Source organism: Podarcis erhardii (genome assembly GCF_964252035.2).
Source record: "Podarcis erhardii genome assembly, chromosome: 5".
Lineage (NCBI taxonomy): Eukaryota > Metazoa > Chordata > Lepidosauria > Squamata > Lacertidae > Podarcis > Podarcis erhardii.
In genome coordinates, this window is record NC_138509.1 from 51,166,227 (window position 1) to 51,179,824 (window position 13,598).

Genomic DNA, 13,598 nt, shown 5'->3' on the forward strand with positions numbered 1-13,598 from the left:
AGCGTTTCTGTTTGGTAATGACAAAGGAATCTAGAGACTGGTGGATATTACATTTCCTGGGCAGATAATCAATTTTTCTCTTGCATCGCAGTTTGAAATTGTGATTTGCATGTAAAACGATTTACTTGGCAGATTGCTGACTAACCACAAGTTTTATAAATGTTTTTAATTCTGATAATCCTTCACTTTAAGATTGCTGCATCTTACATGAAACACAGAATCCAAGTATTGCAATGCCTTGCCCCTTTCAGTCCACTCATGCCATTTTGAATTGTGCTCAAAATCTGCCTTACAGGCAATATTCTGCTGTTCTAGTTCTGCTAAATTTTCCTCATAAGTGCAAGAAAAGGATTTAAAAGGAGTAAGGATATTGATAAGCACTCATTTCATAATGGGGAAGCTGTCCTTGATAGAAAATGGACATTCAGATAAGATGATGGATGGATCTGTACTGTGGAGTTAAAAATCAATGCAATTTAAAATAAAATAAAATACATTCACCTCATCACTATTATAAGGAGTGTCCTTCATGTTTACCTTGTATGTATAGTTAACACAGCTGAGTCTACCTTTCTCTGGCTTTTTCGGTGTTATCTAATTTGCTTTAGATTTTTATGATTATCTGTACTAGTTTTAGAAAATAATTAGTAAATGTATTACTGGTGGGCTGTAGAAACATGAGAGGCTCCAAGCTGCCTGATTAATGCAAGCATTTACAAATGCTCAATTATTTTACATGTTTAAAGTGCCCCACAGATATCGTGATAACAATCCAAGTAGGAGAGTAAGAGGCACCCCATATGGGCTAAGACTGAGAGAGGCTGGTTTGCCCAAGGGGATGTGCTGAGATTTGATTAAGGGATTTTCAGTGTACAACTAAAAATAAATAGACTCACACCTTCAACACTGGACAACTTTCTAGGCTTCTCTTGCATTTAAGGCTGTAATTCTGTATCTAGCCATGAATCTCACTGGACTTAGTCAGCCTTACTTCTGAGAAAATATGCATAGGAATTGCACTGTAAGTGAACATATAGGGAGTACTGTTGATAGCAGGACACTTCCACTAGGTTTGATAAGATGCATCTAGAAGTTATACATATGTATGTTTACAGGGTATCATTCCCTGAATGCAAAAAAGGTGAATTCTAGTATATTTGAGGAGAAGAGAAAACCCAAGCATCTATGGAAAATGAACAATTTTGTGCCAATCAAAAACAGATGACCAGTAAGCTCCAGCCCCCAATGGCAAGAACCACCAAGAAACCTGCTGTACCTGTAACTGGGTGTGGAGTGCAGCTGAATGGAACACAGCTGTGGGCAGCCTAAGGGAGGACCACTCACCTTGGTGCTTGCCCATAAAGATGCAAGCCCTGCCATGAGACAGGAAAGCAGCTGTAGGTGAAGAGGACAGAAGGAGTTCCTCTTCACATCTTTTGGACTCCCCCCCCCAGTCCACACACCATGTCATTGTTGCTGTTGCATGTGTAAGCTGCCCCGTGATATTCGGATGATGGGCAGTATAGAAATTTAATAAGACATTTTAGAATGATTAACCATAAAAAACAACACCTACATACAAATTGTGCTTCTAGGTATCCCCCCCCCACTCTCATTTATTTTTTTTTAAAAGTTCTTTACATAGCTTTTCCATTTCTCCTTGATTTATACATTTTCAAGTAATGATGCTCATACATTAATAGGCTGAATGGATCAGAAACTATATTTGTGAAAATGGGTGCCATGTGTGCAGCCCTTGTGGTGGGCTGAGAAAGTAAACAGTTCCCATTACCAAACTATTATATGCAAGCACAGCACCAGTCAAATGCACTCAGTACACTTTTGCGGTACTGATAAGTTCTTTGGGACTTAGCAAACTGAACCAAGGCTCCCTGTACCTCAAACAGGTGGTCTAATTGTTGCTGAGGGGACATGAGAATGTCTGCAATTGGAAAATCCACCGCCATGTACATATTTCTCTGGATTGGGCCCATTTAATACATTTTTCAAATGTTTGTTATTTATTTTTTAACTTTTTTTTTATTTACATACAAAAGAGAAATATAATAACAGAACAAAAAAATTGGAATTATAATAAAACACTCAAAAAGTTTTAGTTCTTGGTTTTATTATATAGTTTAATATAGCTTTTCTATTATTAACTATCTTTGTTGTAAAATAATTACCAAATATTTCAAACATATTACCGTATTTTTCGCTCAATAACACGCACCCGACCATAACATGCACGTAGTTTTTAGAGGAGGAAAATCCGTAGGCATGCCACCCGTAGGCATTCCCTCCATAACACGCACAGACATTTCCCCTTACTTTCTAGGAGGAAAAAAGTGAGTGTTATGGTGCAAAAAATACGGTACTTTGACTCTGTTCTTTTTATATAAATTTAAAAGATTGCAACCCTTATTGCAGAGATTACATTTCCAAAGGCACATTCGACAGTTCATTTAAATATATTCTGGGATTAACTCTGAACCATAGAATCATAAAGTTGTAGTGCTAGAAGGTACACCAAGAGTCATCTAGTCCAACCCTCTGCAATGAGGAATTTCAACTGGAATGTTCCATGTTAGCGAAAGATGATCTGTTGCTCTGTGTGCATCTCCTCAGTACAATTCAAACCTGACTGACAAAAGCTGAAAGAATCTTGCACTCCTTTGAGAAATTTATCAGATGTATTCGAGTATTCGAGGAAGAGGAAGTAATAAAGCATCTTGAAGTGAGGCAAATTAAAATCTAGAAATATCGGGAAAGTAGGTTCTCTATACCCTAGCAGCGCTAGCTGTAGGAAGCTTGATTTGTTTCAGGTAGTAGAAAATATAGTATAACTCCTACAACTGAAACCAACAGGACCTGTTAACGTTCACAACTTACTAAAGTGCCAGCAACAGTGGGCAGCTTTTAAATCTGAATATAATTTAAATCTAAAAATAAATCAATCTAAATTTAAAATAAAATCACTATACATAAGTTATCTGTGCCCCATGGACCCCAAAGTTCTTAGTATCAAAGCTTCAATTTTTTTGTTAATATTCATATTTTATTGAAAATATTTAAACAGGATAAAGTGAAGAAATAAAAAAGGAAACAAAAACTGCATATGAAGTACAAAAAGTGAAAAGTTGAAAATGTGATGGGATGTTAAAAGCCCTTTAATTGCAATATATCACATACAGAATTAAACTGCATTAGCTCAAACACACATTATGCTTGTGATTAAGTCACTATAAGAAGAGAATATCTTCTTGTGCATCAGAATAATCATGAAAAAGCAGGAGCACGACAAACAAATCAATTACAGTAAAACAACAGTTCAAGATGTTCACTGTGAGGTTAAATCATATTTTCCCCCTTCATCTTACATAATTTTCTGCCTTCTGGAATATGACTTTCAATTTGAGATTTTCTGCTAATGCATATGCTAGTAAAACACAAAAACAAAATCAGTTCCAGACCTATCTTAATTAAGGACCTCAGCCAGTTTATTTTGATTCAGCTTACTCTAGTTTAATGGAAAGTTAAGTAAGTTAAAGGAAAGCTATCAATTTTACTTCTTCTGTAGCAACAAAACTATATTTTCATTTTATGTCATTTATCTGACAAAGTCTAGGTGCCTTGAAAGAGTTTAAATGTCTTAATAAAACAAACCCACATAAAACTGGACTAGACCTTCAAACTATACTTCTAGTCAACTCTGTTAACAAATGAAAATTATAGAGAGATAAACAGAAAACACACACAAATAGGATGTCCCAAAGTGAAAAACAGCTTAAGTGATGAGTGGCATTTTTTAAGCACCTGCATAGTTGCTTATTGATTTAGCATAAGTTTAGGATAAAGTGAACAACCTGCAGTGAGCCTCAGGTTCATGTGCTCCCCCCATGATCTCCAGGATGATCATGAGATCAAAAGCTTCTATTTCCAATTTCAATCAGATAGTGTAGCAGGTTGTCCAAACCATAAATCTGCTTAATGTAAACTACTGTTTGCTTAAGCCAGCCAGCTTCATAAACTATGGTTTTAAAACAAGTTGTGGTTAATCTAAGCCAGAAGTAAAAGCTTCTGAATTCCTGCTCATGGCCACTGCAGAAGAGGAGGGGAATATGTGATCCTGAGGCTCACTGTGGTTCATTCTCATCACATTAAGCTATGGTACGCCATGATGTCGGAACCAGGCCAACATGAACCTGTTTATTCAGTTTTATGTCAAGCAGAAGCTAAAATAGGAGGGTGGGGAATAACAGCTCAGCAACACACATTTTATTGATTTTGTTTCAGTGTAATGTTCTGAGGCTGACAGAGTGTACTGCCATTGTTTTTACTGCTTTACTCATAGCTATCAGTGTGGTAGGTAGATTCAATTTGGGAAATCCGCCCCCCTTTTGCTCAAGGGCTTTTCGCTGGACAATCATTCTGACATTCTGTTTAAAATCGGTATGCCATCAAAGAGGTAAAAGAAATAATCAATAAACTACACTTACACAAACATTCCAAGCTGGAGTCCTTACTTTTCTAAGATTTGACAAGTGACTGCCAGCCTTTGAAAATGTTTAGACCACAACAACTGCAAGGTCAGTGTTGAAAGCTACTTGATCAGAAAGAAAGTGGTTGAAAAATATAGCTGGTTTTGCAATGTGGGGGAATGGTATGAAGGCTGAAATCCTATATTTACTTACCTTGGAATATCTCCGTTGAACTTACTTCTGAAAAGACTTGTATAGCATAGTACCCTGGTGTCTGGTTTAGGAATAGCCAATGTAGTGCCTTCCAGCTGCTGTTGGACTTCCAACTCCCATCAGCCCCAGCCAACATTGATGAAGGTCAGAAATTATTTGAGTTGTAATCAAATCCAGAAGGAATCACTTTAGTGACTACTTAAAGTGGCCTACTTAAACTGGTTTTTCAAAAGTGTTAGCGATGCAGCCACCTTGCTGCAACTGAACAAGTCCGGAATGCTTATGTAAAGGTCACCTGGAAACCACATGTATCCCATCTTGAGTTCTATGATGGAAGCAAGGCTAGATATAAATGTATTAACTTAATATTAATAACTACTAAATTATACTCTGAATCCATTCTATACCACTAATTTAAAATTATTTTCCACACTCTAAACTAAGTCTCCAATCAAATGCAGTAAAATAAATATAAGTAAACTTAAGAAGATAATGCAACATTTGGCCTTTTTGTAGAAAGCAAATGGCAAATTATCACCTACCCTTAATGGCTTTTATACAAAAGCAATAAATTCACCTTTACTCATAAAAAAGAGGCAAACTAACATTGAGTCCAGAAGAAAGTTATTTTTAGATTCTACTAATAACTTTTTTTTTTTAAAGGTTTGAATAAGAAGATAATCATATACAAGGACATCTGGCTGTTAACCTATATTAGCCTCTCAGTTTGAAAAAGTTTATAAAACAGCAGACATTTAAAAAGCTCCAGTGCAGCTTGTTAGTCCCTAAACATAGATGTATATAAAATAGATACTGAGAGATTAAACACAAAATTCAAGTCTAGATTTTAAATACTGCAGTGCACATATGTTGCATTTCAATAATCCTAATTCTACTGATAGCCAACAAAAACTTTGTTGCAGATACACAGAATTGCTTAAATCAATATTTTTAGTATCCTGTCCACTGGGAATGGACAGAGACCATTAATTTCCTGAGCTAAGAGAACAGTTTGACTTAGTGGAAAGTTCTTTGAAAAACAGAAATCTTTTTTAAACCTAGTGATTGAAAACGTGTGAACTAGTTCCTGGATTTTAGCCAACAAAGAATTAAAAAGAGCATTGTAAAAAGGCAGAAAAATTTACATTATTAAAAAAATGAATTACTAATCACTTGCCCTTGTCTTGTCACTCTGGAATAGAGCATTTTTCTCTCTGTATTAAAAAAGCTTTCAAAAAGCAAAGAAAATTCTGTATCTATTATTTTTTTGTCACATGCATGAACTTACTTAAGAGTTCCGAAACCTGGCCTGAATGATAGGCCAGGAAGGCTGCTGAACTATTCAATTTTTAGACAGTGCTGGAAGGAATACTGTTATTTTTGGTATTAGAATGACCTTTTAACTCTCTGCTATGCTGGCAAGTGATTGTGAAGAGGAAAAAAAGCTATACCACACCATATGGTTTCTTCTTCAAACACAAACATTAGACAATTCTTCAGCAACATCTTAAGATAGTTTTAGAGCAGGAAAAGTCTCAGACCAGTATTCTAGCAATTTAACTTCCGAGTGTTAGTGAAGCTGTGAAGTAGTTCAGAAGAATGGTCATTTCAATTAACATGCTGCTCCAAGTATATTAAATATGATTTTTCATAGCTTTTGCACAGGAAGATATGCCACTTCGGTGCACATCATTGTGCATATGTGTATCCAGATCTGTCTCTTCAAACATATATAAGATGCTTATTTTGAAAAGCCTTTTACAATTGTGTTTATTCGGGTTTAACATTTTTGCTTTTCTTTATGTAAGGCTGGTGGCAACCAAATGCAAAGATTATTGATTTACTTCGACTGAGCTTTGTGTTAAATCCATCATAGACTCCAGCAACTAGTAATTTTGGTGAACAATGATTTTAATGGCCTCTTGGAAGAACTTGAGTATTATTAACAAATCAATGATAATGATGCCCCAAGACTTTCAAACTAACATATAAATCTAAGTGATGCTATCAAAAACTGAAATGCCTTTTGTAAAGCATAATGGTGCTAAGGAAACATGTCCATAGCTTTGAATAAAGTCTGGCATAGATACAAAGTGTGGTCAATGTCCATTTGGTTTTAACACAGCACTGCCAAAAATCTGAACAAGAAATCTTAATATTAGGAAATAATAAAATAATTAGCCTAAAATAATTAAATACTGAAGTTTTCACCATTATATGTGAATAGACATGGCAGTTAGCGAAAAAATACAGAATGCCACTGCTAAGTAGATAGGTAATAGAAAACAAACATGGACCTCTCATAAATTGTTATCCAGAAAACATAAGGCATAAGTTAGTTTTATATAACTGAGCTTATTTGCATAAAAAATAAGCCTAGCTCACTTTAGGATCATTTCAGAATACACCAGTTCCTTAAATACAAAATATTATGGGGAAAACATAGTGTTTTTAATCGAGAAAAATATATATCCACATTTCAACCATTTATTCCAGGAGAAAAATACACTTAGGCTTTTGTTTAGCTCCAAATGAATCTGACCATACTTAATAGCAAATTTCTTATATGATATTACAGTACTGGGTTCCTTGTTAAGATTATCCACTATTCACACAATGACCCAAACCCACTTCTGCATTTATTGCTTATGCTGCAAGAAATAAAAGACTAGAATTTTATTACACTTTGCATGATTCAGCACAATGCATTTCTACTTCATCTGATCACACTTATCAGAGTTATTTTCCACAAGCTTTCAAGGTGAACTTGGCACCAAACTACATGTCTAAATTTGTTACACTCTGCTGGAAGACCAGAAGTGAAAAGGTGGGGGAAGGGGAAAATCGCAAATCAACAAACAATTTATTCCTGTTTTAAAAGTAGGCAGTAGTAAATAAAACATAAATAAGTGCTTTTTTGTTTGCTTTGGCTTAGTTAAAATGCATATATAAGCTCAATCAGAGATGTTCTACCTTGGCTTGAATTAGCTATGTGGAAAGTCTGGTTGAATGAGACTCCTTTCATCATGCAGGCACTGCTGTCCTTGCTACAGTAATAGAGGCACGCTTTGATTGACAGTACAACTTCAGATGATAGGCAGTTCATGGGTATTTGCAATGGGATTATAGGCTGTTTACAAATGTCCTCAATTTCTCCGTATGTGTCCTGTTCATGAAGCAGCCATTCACTGCCTAGAAAAAAAGGTATCCCGTCACTATGTTACGAGTTTTATCTTAATTTGAATGATGTATTTTCTTCTTTTGTGAAACCTCAATCATAAAATAATATTTTGGTAAGCAAAATATGTGGGCTGGGATTCAAAGAATCAAGAACAGAAGGGGAAAACGCACCAGTGCTATTCTTTTGCACCCTTTTTGCAATGGAATATGAGAACATATAAGTGTTACAGTATAAAAAACAGTGAATATGGAAAAGATGGGCTGTGGTGTATAAACCCTAGTGGTCCATAAATAAGTCTTTATAATGAGCGTGTACAAAGTCTTACACAAGATTTTAAGCAAATCTAGAAACTTCCCCAGATCTAGGGTCACCTTCCTCACCCAGTGCTCTTCTGCTTTGTCAAAAATGTGGTTTTTTTAGAGTGGGAGAAACTTTCCGCTAGCAGAAGGGCACCAGTCCTAAACTGGCAATTTATCTGAAACATTAGAAGATAACATTATGGCCCATAACAATTCTGATGATGAAACTACAGCAATTTCATCTTGAATGAAAGCAAATAGGTCTAACCAGAATCTGGTTTTATCCAATAGGTATGGGATCTTTTTACGTTAAATCTACAAAACAGAAAAGCTACATAGTGATTTACCTTTTTGACATAGCCTACTGATTTCAAAATAAATGTACTGTGACAGCTTGGCTAAAAGAGCATTAAAAAACTCAACAGATATTTTACACTAAAAAGCAACTGAGGCCCCTTACCTTCTGATGTGAGAAACCATGAACTGGGTGCTTCTTCTGTGAGTTTGGTATTTGGAGGAAGGCTGAGTTTCAGTGCAAATTGAAGTGCCTGGCCAGGGCTCACAGTCAGTGAAGGTAGCTGAAGATTTGGAGCAGATTTAGGCAGCTTTGGTAATTTTGTCTTATCAGTCTTTTGCACAGATGGACCATCCTGAATGTCTCCGGTGTTGGCATTCTGGAGAGGTAGCTATCAAAGAAACAGAAAGGAAAGTTCATTTGTTTTGAAGTATAATGTCATATTCTAAGACTTGGAAAAGTGACAGCCAACAGTTTGATATTGTTACTGTATAGAAAATATAATAATAACAACCACTGTGAAATCTACCAAACTTCCTTAGGCCTGATCCCTTATTTCAGAGAACCAAGGCCAAGAACAGGCACCACACTCCATTACAATGCCTGGGGAAACTTCTGATAGGCAGTGAGAATGCATAAATTGAGGTGGATTCCCAACACTATAAAGCAGCCTTTCTCAGTCTTGGGCTCCCAGATGTTGTTGGACTACAATTCCCATCATCCCTGGCTAGCAGGACCAGTGGAAAGGAGGATGGGAGCTGTAGTCCAACAACATCTGGAGGCCACCAAGATGGCTACCCATTCAAATACTGTTTTTTCTTTATCTTAAGATGACATGAACAATGTTTTAAACAAAAGCTGCTTGTTACAAATTACTGTAAAGGAGATTTTACAGAATCTGGCACAATTTATACTTTTCCAGTGTATTTGTCAGCTTTCATGTCAAACAAACGAGTAAATAAATATTACTTCTCTTGGCAATTTTGACTTGTTTAGATGCAAATGCTTTATAGTCTAAACAGATACTTAGCTCCATTAGTTCAAGAAAATTCACTTGAATTTGTTAAGGAATTTGTTAAGGAAGTATCAGTAGCAGCTGATGAGTGTCATATGGATAAAAACATTCCTTTGAATAGTTTTACTGTACAAAATTTTATTTATAAAAATATTCATAAACTACTCACTCATATATCATGGCAGTGTACAACAATATATAGAGGTATATAAAACAAAACCCAAATTATCAGAAAAGTAACCGGCACAACTTGGAAAAAATACTTATATGTAAGTAAGGCAGAGTCAGAACCTGAAGATGGCTGTAATATTGGCTATAGTTCTTTACGTGAAGTACACTGAACAGTCTTATTTGTTTATCTCCCATGTTAAAAGCTGGGTTAATTTATTTAAACCAAAGCAATCTGAAACAAGTTTGTCATTGATGCTTCTTCATATGTTTCCTAAACAATGATGGAAATCTGATAACTTTACCAGAGGTTAAGGGTTGGAAACCTGATCCCCATCCTAGAAACTATGTGACAAATTCATGCCTATCAGTAATCTTGTAGGACCAGAGTTGTTGTATGGTGTTAATATCCCAGCCCTATGCAAAAGCTGGTATGTGCGAGGCCATCGAGAAATTAATGAAAGTTAAAGGTGGTAATTAAGTTTAACTCAGAGTAGACCCACTGAAAGTAATGGACCAAACATAGCATGTTCATTCATTTTAATGAGTCTACTCTTAGTAAGCCTTAACTATCACCCTATGATGACTAATTCTGCCTTGGACAAGTCTTATATTGCTGTTTCTGGGTATCTGTTGTGGTGTCCAGACTTTGGTTCCAGACAGGTTGTACTTCCTATGAAGGAACAAGTGTGCTGCTTTGGAGTTCTGCCAGACCCAGTCTTTTCTTTTTTCTTTGAATTGGCAAGGAGAGCTGGCAATGGTGAAGACTTAAGTTCCCAGACTTCACTGGGAAAGTGAAGTTCTAGTACTAGATCAAGACCATTATGAGTTGGACATGAATGTCAGTGAGAAACTGGCCTAGTTAGTAATGGGGATGGGAAGGAGCAATTCCTGAGTTCAGTATCATGAGAACTGGTGTAATTCCTATGTTTTTAGAAGAAAGCACCTGATCTGCAGGAGTCTGTTAACTTACTGTGCCAAGCACAGAGGGCCTATTTATTTGATAAATAGTTTGTTTGATAAATAGTTTGAAGCACTTTGCACATGTTTTATAAGTGTTTTATCTCATTTATTTTCACAAGCAGGACCTATTATTTTCATTTTACTGGGGGAGGAGGGCACAGACATCAAGCAGAGAGAATACATGGTGCTTAAGGCTGCTCTTTAAGATGAGACTTGAATCAGGTCTCCTATATCCAAGTTGAACAATGCTATGAAAGCTGAAGTTTCTGTATCTCTGCTTACTCTAATTGCACTAGTATCCTTTCCAACCTCTTAAAACAGATGGAACATTTATTTTAAGCCTAACAGGATATCCTTAACACAAAAGCTGTTCAGTTTGCCAGATCATTATAAAACACTATGAGAATACATTTACTGCTATGCTTCATGCTATCTGGGCAGTAGCATTAGGATATCTGATGAAAGATGACCCAACTATAATAACTTATCCAAAGTTGAAAATCCCAGATAAAGTTCTATAAAGGTGGCTTACCAGTGAAACAATTTTGGTTTCTAAATCTAGCACTTTTATCTGATGATTGTTTGTGTCTGCAACATAGAGCAAACGACCTCCGTTTTCAACACACAGGCCTCCGGGTTCATTGAAAGTTGAGGAAGCGAAGCTGGAACCGATGACATTGCTTGCTTCTCCTGTACCTGCCAATGTAGCACAATTCTTCATCTTGGGATCTACAAATTTTATCTAGAGAAAAGCAAAGCACGAGGAACTTTGTAAATAATAAAACAGAATCGTGTACTTATTTTTACTATACTACTGATGATAAAATTCTGAAGAAAGTAAAGTAGGGAACAGTGTCACAATTAGAGAAAATGCTGCCTGCTAAGTGTCCTGCTATCACAGAGGGGGAGCTAGTATTTCCAGTACAGTGGTACCTCAGGTTAAGTACTTAATTCTTTCCAGAGGTCCGTTCATAACCTGAAACTGTTCTTAACCTGAAGCACCACTTTAGCTAATGGGGCCTCCTGCTGCTGCCACACCGCCGGAGCACGATTTCTGTTCTCATCCTGAAGCAAAGTTCTTAACCTGAGGTACTATTTCTGGGTTAGCGGAGACTGTAACCTGAAACGTATGTAACCCGAGGTACCACTGTATCAAGAAGTGTGGTTTGTTTCACTCTCAACATACTATGATCTGTAGACAAGGTTTATTCTTTACTTACTGACTGTGATTTGTTGGGACTAAAACAAACAACGACCCCTGGTTCAGACATAATGCTAACTCATTCATTGTTGTTTCCTCTCAATATGAACAGGGAGGACCAAAACAACCAAGTCAGGCATGTTCATGGTATACCAGCAACTAACATCTACAGTGAAGTGTAAACTGGGCCACTGAACAAACTTCTGGCTTGCTACGACATTATAGGCCAGTAATAAGATATTCAAGTGTTATTTATTAGCAGTATGAGGGATTTGACATACTCATAAAGTCACTTTCTTAAGTGTTTATGAAAAAGATACTATTAATAAGTGACTCCCAAAATTTCTGCAGGAAAAGAAGTGCCAAAATGCAAGCCCTTTTCATGTTTCTTGAAGATGTGCCATTTTTTGTCAAAGCATTTTTTGTCAAAGTGCATATGACCATGCCAGCTATCTCTGACATGTTTTACAGGGCTCTCTGCAGCCATCATTACCATAGATCTGGATCACCACATCAGTAATATCTACAAGTGACCCATGTTTACAATGACTCCACAGCTTTTTATGAACATGACTAAGTACACAGCTGAAAGAGCTTGGGTTTGCATTATCAGGCAAACCTAGGGAAGAGGGAATGCAATTTTTCAGTCAACTGTGCAATTGTCCAGAACTTTCTCAGTAAACATTAGAAAAGAAATTAGCCAGCCACCTTCTACCACTCTATCTACAGCTTTATTGCTTTTAGGTGTCATAAATCTGATTCCCGACGTTGGACTTGTCTTGGGGGTCCATATAAGCAAATAGGAATACAGTCTTAGCACCTTTATTGCCTCTCCATATAATCAAAAGCATCTTCCACAAAAAAGCAGAAGTTGACAAAAAATCAACTGTTATAACATACATAAATGAATTATAATTTGTTTTTTAACTCCAAATAACAGTTTTACTGAATATCTAAAACTTAACTTTGTAGTAAAGTTGGTGAAATGAAACTCAAGCAGTAAATAATGCACCATGCAGGCTCACCTTATGATTATAGGAATCTGCAACATAAAGGAGATTTCTTTTCTTGTCCCAGGTTACTCCTAAGGGATGCTGTAGCTTTGCATTTATTCCAGCTCCATCAATATCACCAAAGGCAAATAAATTCTTTTTTCAAAAGCATATATATATATATACAGAGAAAGAATTATACAATTATTAAATTGGTTCAATTATTATTATTATTTAGCGCAAATAAACTAAGATTCTTGCTGAACATGATGGATCTTCAGACTATCAATTAAAAGCACAATAAAAGCATCAGCAGTTAAAGTTATGAAGTTAACATTTTGGAATGACAGGGAAGGAGCACTACCACAGTGATCAAGTTTATATTAACAATTGCTATAATAACTTTTATAAGACATGAAGAGTCATACAAAATAAGCTTACACACCACATCCCTATTGGGCATCTTGTTAAATCAAACTTGAGTAGGAATAGGAACAAACAGCAAGAACTTACCATTGGGTCTCTTTCTCCTCCTACAAGGTGTTTCACAGCTCCATCTTTCAGAGAAATGGTGCGCAGAGTGCTGCTTTCACTGTCTGCTACAAAAAGGTAGTTCCAAGGCTCTTCAGCAGCAACAGTCAGACCAGAAGGCTGGGCAAAGCCTGCTTTATGGGGATATGCATTATTTCGGTTCTCTTCATTTCCACTCCCAGCAAACCGAAGGCAGGTTCCTTTTTTCAAGTCACTAAAGAGGAGAAATGGGCATTTCCATGAGTCCTGCCTTGTTATT

At 36.4% G+C, this 13,598-nt stretch overlaps 1 protein-coding gene across 2 annotated transcripts in view; it reads right to left on the reverse strand.

Moving 5' to 3' along the window:
* Nucleotides 1-3,152: 3,152 nt before the first annotated feature.
* Nucleotides 3,153-13,598, reverse strand: part of NHLRC2 (NHL repeat containing 2) — a 33,728-nt gene continuing 23,282 nt past the window's right edge. For both annotated transcript variants that reach the window (XM_081863034.1, XM_081863035.1), the window contains exons 7-11: nt 13,322-13,553; nt 12,842-12,964; nt 11,148-11,357; nt 8,635-8,860; nt 3,153-7,886 (exon numbers count right to left, since the gene is read on the reverse strand). In XM_081863034.1, the coding sequence (XP_081719160.1) occupies nt 7,630-7,886; nt 8,635-8,860; nt 11,148-11,357; nt 12,842-12,964; nt 13,322-13,553 (1,048 nt within the window). In that variant the 3' untranslated portion in view covers nt 3,153-7,629. The remainder of the gene's footprint in view (nt 7,887-8,634; nt 8,861-11,147; nt 11,358-12,841; nt 12,965-13,321; nt 13,554-13,598) is intronic.